General features: G+C 48.1%; 1 protein-coding gene across 1 annotated transcript; it reads left to right on the top strand.

The window, feature by feature from the left end:
* Positions 1–407: 407 nt before the first annotated feature.
* LOC130382626 (claudin-11-like) lies at positions 408–11,503 on the top strand. Its single transcript, XM_056590480.1, has 4 exons — positions 408–832; positions 944–1,183; positions 2,027–2,188; positions 9,904–11,503. The coding sequence occupies exons 2-4, from the start codon at positions 964–966 to the stop codon at positions 10,206–10,208; spliced, it is 687 nt and encodes a 228-aa protein (XP_056446455.1). The 5' UTR covers positions 408–832; positions 944–963; the 3' UTR covers positions 10,209–11,503.
* The last annotated feature ends 907 nt before the right edge of the window (positions 11,504–12,410 follow it).

Raw genomic sequence — 12,410 nt, 5'->3', positions numbered from 1 at the left:
GACGGGGTCTTGGTGCTGAAGGGATCAGCAGGACCGCAGCGCCCCCGTGTGGCCGCCCGGTGAACCGCGGGTTGCTGACCGCTGTTCAGCATGTGTCAGCCTCCGAAGGATGACCTCACCCGGGACCATGAGAGGACCAGGTCTCAGTTGCGGTTCAACGTCCAGTTACTTACGCCCCCGTGTGTGTGTGTGTGTGTGTGTGTGTGTGTGTGTGTGTGTGTGTGTGTGTGTGTGTGTGTGTGTGTGTGTGTGTGTGTGTGTGCGCGTGTGCGTGTGCGTGTGCGTGTGCTTACGCCCCCCCAATTAACTGGGCGTTGAACCGCCACTGAGACCTGGTCCTCTCCTGGTCATCCTTCGGAGGCTGACACGATGCTGAGCAGCGCGGCGGTGCTAGGGTTAGGGTTATGGTCAGGGTTAGGTTTATGGTTAGGGCTACATGTGTCATCATCATTTACTGTGTCCATACTTTATATTTCACTGACGATACCCGTCATGACCAGTAGATGGAGCCAGATCTCCTTAGATTCATTCGTCTCCGACCAACTGCTCTAAAAGGTTGAGAATGATCGGGCCCGAGGCAGGGTAAGTGCAGACCACTTTCCAGAGAGATTGATAGAACGACGTCCTTCTTCTTTTGGATAGTTATTCCCAAGACTCTGATTGGCTGACGCTTCACGAAAGTATTTTTTTTCATCAACCAAGTCCCTGATATAAAAGTACTGGGCCGGTGGAATGCAGACATCATCCTTGAGAAAGTCACAACGAATCCTGACTAGATAATTATTCTGTCAACTGGACACCGCGATCACACACTACTGGATTGGATTCTCTTGTAAACATTTTTTTACATCACTTTCTTTTACAACGATTTAATTTTTTCTCCCCTTTTCGAGGTTAGGATTTGCGAGTCTCGTTTATTCTTGTTCTCACTCCGTGTATTTAGTGAACGATCTTCTGTGATCCATGGCCTGTCCGCAAGTTGGCGGCTTCCTTATGGGATGCCTCGGGTGGCTGTGCATCCTGGTCGCCACCTCCACCAACAACTGGGTCATCATGTGTAAATACGGCATGAACGCCTGCAAGAAGTCCGAAGAGAGCAAAATCAAGGGTCCCTGGGCGGAGTGCTCGGTGTCCTCCGCTCACTACGAGTGTCAGCCCCTCACCCAGATCCTGGAGCTGCCAGGTAGGCGCTGCTCGGTTTGTTTCCAGTTGTTGACTTCGTCTAGGGATGCTTACGGAACGGAAGTCAATTCCCTTTAGAATGTCTGCGTGAGAAAAACATATTTTAGTACACCTGTGTATCAGGTGATTTGGCAGCCCCTATCATCCCAAATTGAAATAGGTCATTGAAATAATAATAACCTTGATTGCTGAGTAGCTATAGGAATCAGATCACAAACTAGGTTGATTTGTTATAAACGAGTTTTAGTGTTTGTAGTGAGTAGTAGGCCTAGAGGTAGTGTGCATACCTTCGCTCTATTATTTGATACAATTCTATTCACTTCTATTATTCTTCTCGAGTCAATCCAATTAGTAGATCCCTTAATCACAGTCACAGCCTCAAAGGGCTACTCTACTCTACTCTATTGCATTAGATTAAATTCTATTCTGTTCTACTCAGCACTCCTCTTCTCTAGAGTCTTCTGTACCGTAAACGTTCCTCTATCTCTGTGGTTCTCAAACTTGTCGTGTGTCTCCCCTAGTAACACTATTATGACCGATGATATCAAATACAGCAGAATACATTAGCGTAGACCTGAGGCCCTATTCAGCTACACACTGCTCACGCAGGAGGCACATGTATTCCTTTAACTTATTTTAAACCCCATCTTACTGATATCATGGTTTAATGTATTTCCATTCGCACTAGTGTTCTGATATTACGTCCAGAGTGACACCTCTGCGTACCACTAAGTGGCGCCGTGTGGCGCCGTGTGCCACCAGAGGTACGCGTGCCACAGGTTGAGAGCCAATGCTCTATCTCACGGGTGCGAGCGTCACGGTGCGTCTGTCCGTCCGTCCGCAGCCTACATCCACACCACCCGGGCTCTGATGATCACGGCCTCCACCCTGGCGCTGCTGGCGGTGGTGCTGCTGCTGATGTCGCTGCCCTGCATCAGCCTGGGCGAGCCCCCCAAGGCCAAGAGCCGCCGCGCCGTCCTGGGGGGGCTCTGCTTCCTGTTTGTGGGTAAGAGAGGACAAAGACACAACGCGACACGCACACACAGGAGGACACGCCTGCAGAGTACACAACGCGCACACACATGCAAGGAATACACCCACGCAAACACACGGACGCACACACACACACCCCTGCACAAACTACTCACACAAACACATGCACACACACAAACTAGACAAACACATGCACACACACACACACACACACACACACACACACACACACACACACACACACACACGGTAAGCACATGTTTTGTGGGGACCGATCCCTTTCAGTTTCCATGAACATTCCTCCACCTCCTCCTCCACCTACTGCGCTCCACACCCTGTTCTATTCCCGACACCAGCACCGCTGGAAACACTCACCCCACCCCAACGCACACACGGTCCTCCTCACACACATCTGGGGGTGGCCGGGGGGGGGGGGGGGGGGGGGGGGGGGGGGGCGCGGCCCGCGCTCTGCAGTGAGTTGTGTTTTCATGGAGCAGGAATGCTTTGATACGTGGTTGAGATAATAAGTGGATGGTGTGAGGAGTGGCGGTAGGAACCAGATCACAGAGCGTCTGCAGCCCACCCGGAGCTCTTCAGAGGGACCACCGACCGGTCAGCCAGGACGAGGACATTCGCTTTTGTTGTGTGTGTGTTGTGGATGCGTGAGTGGTGCTCTCGGCAGTGTGCAGATTTGTTTTGGTGGAATAAATCGGTACACTGCCGAAGCCCGTCACAAACATGACAAATGTAAGCTTGCTGGTAGTTCTACCAGGAGGACTCAAATCACGCGCGGCTGGCCGCCAATCACCAATCACCAGCTACCAATCACCTGCCTACACCTGCTCTATAAAGAGTAGTCTAACATATGTCTTTGCTGCTCAGGTCTTCGTTCGACGCATACTGCTGCTTTACTGTGCTTCTGATTATCTCGTCGCTTAGTTGCTACGTCGGTTAATACACACCAAGAGGTTATAACTTCGGATTCGTGCTGGTCGGCCTACTACTTCTGGTCCCGGCAAGCGAGCGCAGAAAGCCGTTTTTTTCGGTCCCCGGTATCCTCAACAACACCACCAACAAGTTCCCAACACGGACATCCGCCTGGTTCTACAAACCCTCGCCGAGTTGGTGCAAAGCATTGGCGCCAGGATGGACGCCGTCGAAACGCCATGCGGAACTCCCGGACGGGTCCAGGCCCCCAACCCGCTGTCGTCGGTCGCCACGGCGCCTTTTCTACTCCAGCAACCATCAGGCTCGGCTTCCTCCGCCTTCACAGGCTACGCACCTGGCACGTGCCCTGCTACCATGGCTACTGCAGTCCCCGCGTTAGCCCCCGCAGCGTATTTTCTCTCACAGCTCTACAGTCCAGCTTCAGGTTGCGGCTCCCTCGGTTGGGTTAGGGGGTTTATTCCAAGGGCAATGTTTTGCTGAGGGATGGCCAGTCGAAGCTGGTACGTTCGCCCTCGGGTCAGAGTCGTCTGCGCTGTTCGAGCTTTACGCTATCGTAGCAGCTAGCGTTCTGTGGGGCAAAGCATGGCGGCGTTAACGTATAACTATGTTTTGCGATAATAAAGCAGCGTCAAAACGGCTGGGATGGTGGTCTTCCACAGCATACGGATTTTACATCCGGTTGAATTCATTGAGTTCGTTGCACACGTCGGTGTGGTACAACACAGAACTCTACGTTCGCAATCAAAGGTTCATAATTATCTTTATACCGTGCACTGTTCGGTTAACTCCTTGTGTCTGAGGTTTTTCCCTTCACTTTAACATGAATGAAGTTGATGGGTTTTAGGCACTGTGGTAACTGATTATTTATTAAAAGGTTTTTATTGACGAAGGGCCTTTTAGATTGGTTCAGCTGCGCTCACTAACTCTCACGTTCCTCTGCTCGCAATGCGATTCACATATCGTTCAATTTATTCAAAAGATCCAAAGACAAAGAACGGGTACATTATGGTATCATTTTATATTATTATTTATAGTCTTATTGTTAATAGTTTCAGTCGCGTTGGTATTTAATTTTTCATTTGCTCGTTTAGCTACGTATGACAGTTAACAATGTTGGTGTAGGCTTATTACAATTATTTACGCGTGTAGGCCACTCCAACTCACTCGATATCTCAAAAAGATTAGTGTGCTCTCTCAGAGCTGGGAGATTTCATCCTTATTTTAACATATTACTCGAGACGGTGTTTTCTCACAGTTCTACGGGTTCATGCGTTCCCGGGTTCATGCGTTCATGCGTACACGTCTCTTACTCAGACTTTTTCCCCTACACGGGGTATTTAATTTTTCATTTGCTTGTTTAGCCATGTATGTCAGTTAACAATTTTGGTGTATTACAATTATTTATGTGTGTTGGCCACTCCAACTCACTCGATATTTTGAATAGATTAGTGTGCTCTTTCTGGGAGTTTTCATCCTTATTTTAACATATTACTCGAGTCAGTGTTTCTCACAGCGTTCTACGGGTTCATGTGTTCTACGGGTTCATGTGTTCTACGGGTTCATGTGTTCTACGGGTTCATGTGTTCTACGGGTTCATGTGTTCTACGGGTTTATGCGTTCTCGGGTTTATGCGTTCTCGGGTTTATGCGTTCTTGGGTTTATGCGCAAATGCGTACACGTCTCCTACTCAGACTTTTTCCCCTACACGGGGCCTAACTTTCGCTGATGTCACCTTCTCTGCAAGGCATTTTTCATCTAAAAAGCTGAACAAGGGTTGCCGGTCGTGTCTATCAAACGGCTGGGAAGGCGGTCTTCCACAGCTTACGAATCCTACATCCGGTCGAATTCATGGTTCTTCCTTCAAGCGCACACGATGCTCTAACGTCGGTTAAGGCAGGTTTATCACGTTTGCTACTACAGCTGTTTTTGGCGGCCTGTTTCCATTCTAGTCTTAGTCTTTGTGTCAAGGTGTCACTTTTGTTTTTATTAGTTTAGACACGTTCATACTCTTTCTTGTGATATGTGATAAGTATTTTAAGAAGCTGCATTTCCCTCACATAGCCACAAGGGGAGCAAAACGTTATTGAAGGCTGCTCCACCACAGAAGGAGCCGAAGCCTTTACGTCACCCCGGCCACGCCCACTAGGCCACGCCCACTTGACGTCCTCTCTAGCGGGTGGTTTCGAACTCGAGAGGCCAGAGATCAATAGGTAGACGGCAGAGAGCCACCCCGGGCCTATGCCCGGGGGCTTGAAGTAGATCACGGTATTTTCCTCTCTCACGCGTTAGATACAATTCCCTCCGTTAAGCTTCAGTTACCATACCGAAACACGCCGACTTTATAATAAATGAAGTCAGTTAAAAGCATCCCGGGATTGGACAACTTTTTTCAAGAATATGCAACATATTGAAATTCCGTTTAGGTATCATCAAAGATACAAGTGCGTAGATTTATTAAATAAGGTAAACGGTCGAAAATTGATGTTATGTCTTAAACAGTTGAAGTTCCGTTTGGACAAAACGTTATTACAGTTTATCGCCTAGTTTAGGTCAACGGAAATGAAGACATTTTAGCAGTCTTATTTTGTAAAAACACTCAGTCTCGTTCGTATTCGCCAACAACATTGCACTACGCATTTAATTATAGTATTGTCATATGACCAGCATTGTTTTCCTCACGCGATAAAGGTTTGTTGATGACGACATTTAGTCATAATTTTCGGTGTCAAAAGCAACACTATTTGCAACTACTGGTGGTGGTGGTTATCAGGTACTAAACTCATAAAGCAAAATCGGCTATATAACTCAAGGTTAACCTGCAGCAACCCCGGCAAGTTCGACCACGTCGGTGGATCATCTAGAAAACACCCTTTGAGTTCGGTGTCACGTTGGTGGCATATCATGGAAAAAATAAAACTCAAGGTTCGCAGCGGCGACCCCGGTGAGTGCGTTGACCAAAGCGCAGCGGTAACAACTCGGGCACTCGTGACTATGACCACGTCGGCGGCACGTTATCTATTACTCATGGTTGACTGCAGTAACCCCGGTGAGTGCGTTGACCACGTCAACGCACAACTGGGGCACAACTCAGGCACTAGTCGTGAGTTCGTTGCACACGTCTGTGCGGTACAACACAGAACTCGACGTCCTACATCCGGTAGAATTCAAGGTTCTATCTTCACGCGCACACGATGCTCTCTAACGTCGGTTAAGACAGGTTTCACACGTTTGCAACCATAGCTGTTTTTGGTGGCCCGTTTCCTTTCTAGTGTTGGTCTAGTCTTGTGTCAAGCTGTCATTTTAGTTTTTATTAGTTTTAGTTACATTCATACTCTTTCCAGTGTTATCGTAATTCCATTTAGATATTATCGAAGTTACAAGTGCGTAGTTTTGTTAAATAAGGTAAATGGTTGAAAATTGATGTTATGTCTGGAACAGTTGAAGTTCCAGTCGAACAAAATAACGTTATAAGTCTTTATCGCCTAGTTTAGGTCAACGAAAATGAAGAGACATTTTAGCGGTCTTATTTTCGTAAAACACTTTTTAGTCTTGTTTTATTCGCCAACTATATTGTACTATGCATTTAATCACTGCTATTGTCACATGCCCAGCATCCACGTTGCGTCCAGTCTCGTTTTTCTCACGCGATAAAGGTTTGTTGATGACGACTCTTAGTCATAATTTTCATTGCCAAAAGCAACACTATTTGCAACTACCGGCGGTGGTGGTTATCGGGTACTAAATTCATAAAGCAAAATTCGGTTTCATAACTCAGGTTAACCTGCAGCAACCCCGGCGAGTGTGACCACGTCGGTGGATCATCTAGAAAACACTCTTGAGTTCGCTGTCACGTCGGTGGCGTACATAGGAAAATAAAACTCAAGGTTGCAGCGGCAACCCCGGTGAGTGCGTTGACCACGTCGGTGGTAACAACTCGGGCACTCGTGAGTATGACCACGTCGGTGGCACGTTATCTAATACTCATGGTTTGACTGCAGTAACCCCGGTGAGTGCGTTGCTCACGTCGGTGGGAACAACTCAAGCACTCGTGAGTTCGTTGCGCACGTCGGTGCGGTACAACTCAGAACTCTAGTTTGTTGCAGCAACCCCGGTGAGTGCGTTGCCCACGTCGGTGGGAACAACCCAAGCACTCGTGAGTTCGTTGCGCACGTCGGTGCGGTACAACTCAGAACTCCACGTTCGCTGCAGCAACCCTGGTAGTGCGTTGACCACGTCGGTGGGCACAACTCGGGCACATGCAAATTTAATTACCACGTCGGTGGCATAATATCAAACACTCAAGTGCAGGGCACTCGGAGTTCATTGAACACGTCGGTGTTCAACACGGAAGTACACAATATTTGCTGCAGCAACACCGGTGAGTGCGTGACCACGTCGGTGGCACATCAAGGGCACTCGTGATTTCGTTGACCACGTCGGTGTTCAACATGAAAGTTCACAATACTTGCTGCAACAACACCGGTGAGTGCGTGACCACGTCGGTGGCACATCAAGGGCACTCGTGAGTTCGTTGACCACATCGGTGGTTCAACGCGAAAGCACTCAGGTCACGCAGCGACCCCGGAGAGTGATTCGACCACGGCAGTTGGTACAGCACGAAAGCACTCGTGGCTCGCTGCGTAACAGCTGCAGAGTGCTCTAAATTTTAATTGATCTCGCTGAGGTATTTCAAGTCAACTGCTTTTACGTGATTCATCGATCTCGCTGACGGTTTTAAGCGTATCGTTTTATGGTATGTATGATTGACTCTTAATATGTCGTATATTGGGTATGCCTTTTATCTTCCAGAAGCAGTATAGATCCTTGTCCACTTCTTCTACGCGGGTATGTATGGTCTCATTACCTCCTTTCGCTATTCTATTTTTGGGGTCGGCTCCGCCCCTGCCAGTCCCGGCAGGACATGCAGAGTTATCACCTATTTCCGGCGCAGGCCTACGTCCTCTCTTTTGGGGAAGGCTCCGCCCCTGCTAGTCCTGGCAGGATACGCCGAGTCCGCACGTCACCCTGGATCAGTGACGGGGCTCATGCCAAAGATTTACCATCCAAAATATTCCCATGTCGTTATTTAAATAAATCCTGTTCATACTTATCAGTGATCGAGTCTTTATGGGAGAAATGTAAGCTTGCTGGTAGTTCTACCAGGAGGACTCAAATCACGCGCGGCTGGCCGCCAATCACCAATCACCAGCTACCAATCACCTGCCTACACCTGCTCTATAAAGAGTAGTCTAACATATGTCTTTGCTGCTCAGGTCTTCGTTCGACGCACCTCCATCCACCCCACCACCACCAGGTCGGCCTCAGTCTACTTGTCCAGGGGAAGGCTCCGCCCCTGCTAGTCCTGGCAGGATACGCCGAGTCCGCACGTCACCCTGGATCAGTGACGGGGCTCATGCCAAAGATTTACCATCCAAAATATTCCCATGTCGTTATTTAAATAAATCCTGTTCATACTTATCAGTGATCGAGTCTTTATGGGAGAACAAATACACAACAGCGAAACAATGTTTTGTGGGGGGAGTAGTGAGAATAGTTTTCTAATGTCTTAACTGTTGCACAGCAGCTACACAAAAGACATCATCCCACATCATATATGCTATCTATTTGTTGCTATAACCTCGTGGAGACAGTGTGCAGCTCATTGACCTGCATCAGCTGATTGTTTAGGTTTCATGACAAGGGTGCCTTTTCTCGTCATCATTTTCCTCACTTTATACTTAAAGGTCCCATATTATGCCATCAGGTATGAGTGTGATTAGTCATCAAGAGCCATTTTGAAAATCTGCCTCTTCATACATCACAAGTGGGCGTGTCCACCTAGATGTGTGCTGGATAGATCAGCCTACCAGCCTACCCAGAGGACTGTAGCAAACGTTGCTCATCTATCCGTCACACATCTAGGTGGACACGCCCACTAGTGATGTCGGCAGAGGCCGATTTTCTAAACGGCCTGTAACGGCTGTTCTGTGAGATCATGTTTCTGTTCCGCGTCATGTTTCAGAGTGAGCGCAGTGTCAAAGGTCAATTGATCGGGCATTGTCCCTCCTTAGTTCCCAGGAAGCTATCAATACTTAATAGCTTCCGCTTTGCTAACACTATCGTAGCGCCGTAAGCGTTAGCATAGCGGTGTTAGCGATAGCAGGGGCGTGGGTCCATGGGCCGAGCTGTTTGTTATATTCCACGTAGCTCACGGCGGTGCTGCCCATTTGGGTGAATTTAACTTGGAGCAAATTATCTTTTTCCCAGATTAGATTTTTCTTGAAGCAGTATAACTTTACATCCAAACCTGTTGGAGTTCTATTTCAGTCTGTTGTTGTGATATACACACACACACACACTCACACACACTCACACTCACACACTCACACACTCACCTTCCTATCCACTACAGGTTGTTCTTCCAGGGATGATATTACGCTCGTGTTCGCTTATCTTTCCACAGTGAATTGTTTTGCGGTATTCAGTTTTTCCGAGAACCATGTTCACATATCTAGTAGCTAAACCCTCCCTTTCCCTGTCCCCCCTCTCTCCCTGCCCTCTGTCTCTATCTCCCCCCTCTCTCTCTCCCTCCTCCCCCCTCTCTCTCCCTCCACCTTACCCGCCCCCCCGCTCCCTCCCCCTCTCTCCCTCCCCCCTTCCTCTCTCTTCCATCCCTCCCCGCTCCCACTGTCTCTCTCCCCCCTCCCCCTCTCTCTCCCCCCTCTCTCTCCCCCCTCTCCCCTCTCTCTCCCCCCTCTCTCTCCCCCCTCTCCCCCCCAGGTCTGTGCGCGGCCGTCTCCACGGTGTGGTTCCCCATCGGGGTGCACCGTGAGCAGGACCTGCGCTCCTTCGGCTACTCGCTGTACGTGGGCTGGGTGGGCTCCGTGATGACCCTGCTGGGCGGCCTCCTCATCGTCTGCTGCTCCTTCTCCTCCTCCTCCTCCTCCTCCTCCCCCTCCGGGGCCAACGCCTACAACCACAACAACGACCGCTTCTACTACTCCAAGGGGGGGCACCAGCCCCAGCAGCCGCCCCCCGCCGCCGCCGCCGCGGCGACCAGCCACGCCAAGACCGCACACGTCTGACGCGGGCGCCGATGTCGTCGCCCGCGCCGGCGATGGGTGGGAAAGATAAGAGGTGTTGCCGTGACGATGGTGGAATGGACTCAGTGGAAGGGGTGGGGGGGGGGGGGGTGATGTACAGTGACACATTGAGGATGATGAGACATTGAACACACACACGGATGTATGATTTCACACACGTAGACAAAAGGTTTATTGAAAGACACATTTTGATTAGGCAGACACAACAAGGCACAGGAACACTGATTTAGTTCGGCCCGAATGCTTCAGGACTTTGTGAAACGGTCTTCTATATAACTATTTTTATATTTTTATACTTACAAAAGATGAAGAAGCAAACCCTTAGGAACTTGAAGTAAAATTGATATCCGAGGGTTGTTTCTGTGGTATTATGTGTTTTCTTTTAATAACTAACACCTTGATGTATTGTACTGATAAAGATAAAGTATGGCAGTTGTATGTTTATGTTTGAATTTCCATGATGTTTTGTACGATTACGTTCAACAGTGTCATGCGACTTCTTGAGTTCCGCCCAAGACGGTCAACATTAGAACCAAAAGATGCACTTATCCAAAATTATTGAAACAGCATAAGTTGAGACATTTCACCAGGCTGGCTGTTTCTCAAACTCTCTGTGGCAGATATCCAGTCCTGAGCCACCACACACACGACAAACACACACACACACGGACAGGCGAACAGACAGACAGACAGACAGACAGACAGACAGACAGACAGACAGACAGACAGACAGACAGACAGACAGACAGACAGACAGGCAGACAGACAGACAGACAGACAGACAGACAGACAGACAGACAGACAGACAGACAGACAGACAGGCAGACAGGCAGACACACACACACACACAGTTTGCAGGATCTTTTTTGGAGGTGGCTATGATTTATTTTATCAGATCAGATGATCCCTCCACCCTACATCTTGGAAATGTAGCTCACATTTACAAGACGTGTAATGATAAGAAATAAGAAAAATTAATAAGTGACAGAAAGTAGATCCAACCCCAATTCTACATGTTGATCTGTGAAACAATAATATCCCAAACGACGGTTCGGGAAGAGTTTGAAACCTCACTTGGTGAGCCAAACCACACCATATGTTTTTTGCTTTGTTATTTATTGTATTCCAATTAATGTGCATTTGTGTTGAATTTCTGTAATAAAGGTGAAGTGATTATAGCTTTGAACAGGCTAAGCTCGTTCTTTGGTAAGTCTTCTTCCTTAGTCACCAAACCAGTGCCTTTTCCCAAGGAGAAAGTTGTACCTGAACCCTAAATATATTCCCTTTTTTAACCAAATGTATGACTTGTCTGTCTGTGTGTGAGGGTCTATCTTTCACACGCTAAGCTCCATATTGAGGTAATCTGTTTTATATTGACGTTATTGTTATGTTATCACTGCGTTCTACTATCTTGTGTTTTGGGGCTTTTTTTGGTTTATGGGGGATAGTAGGTAAGCTGTTTAATGGAAAATTGACTGCAGCTGCACATTTTGTTAATGTGTGTGTGTGTGTGTGTGTGCACGCATGTTTATGTGTGTGTGTGTGTGTGTGTGTGTGTGTGTGTGTGTGTGTGTGTGTGTGTGTGTGCGCGCGCGTGTGAGTGTGTCCAAGGGGTGGACAAAGCGATAGCACTAATTGTTTCAGATGTATCATATCTGTCGTGTGACCTTGAGCTGGTTCTTCACATGAGACCGTGTCTCACACACTGGCACAGAGTGTTCCTGCCTCCTCACCCCCCCCCCCCCCCCCCCCCCCACACACACACACACACACACACACACGCACACACACATACTGGCTGACACACCGACACACACACCATGGGCAGTCACAGTCTTTCGCTACAAGCTGACTCACTGTCCTTTCTAATCTCTGATATGTGACACGAACTCTATCGTACCGTGTGCGTGCGCGTGCATGAACGTGTGAGTGTGAGTGTGAGTGTGAGTGTGTGTGTGTGTGTGTGTGCGTCTGTGTGTGTGTGGAGCCGCCCACAGCCGGATGGCATGGGAGTGGGGTATGGAACCAAGCTGTCAGCTCAAATATATATACACACATATATATATATATATATATATAGCCAATGTGTATAGATATATTTATATACTGTATATGTATATATATGTATATATATGTTCATATATATATATTTCAACATATTATATATTATATTATTGTATTTAT

The sequence above is a fragment of the Gadus chalcogrammus genome, chromosome 5 (assembly GCF_026213295.1).
Source record: "Gadus chalcogrammus isolate NIFS_2021 chromosome 5, NIFS_Gcha_1.0, whole genome shotgun sequence".
In the NCBI taxonomy this organism is placed as follows: domain Eukaryota; kingdom Metazoa; phylum Chordata; class Actinopteri; order Gadiformes; family Gadidae; genus Gadus; species Gadus chalcogrammus.
This window is presented reverse-complemented; position numbering and strand designations above follow the sequence as displayed.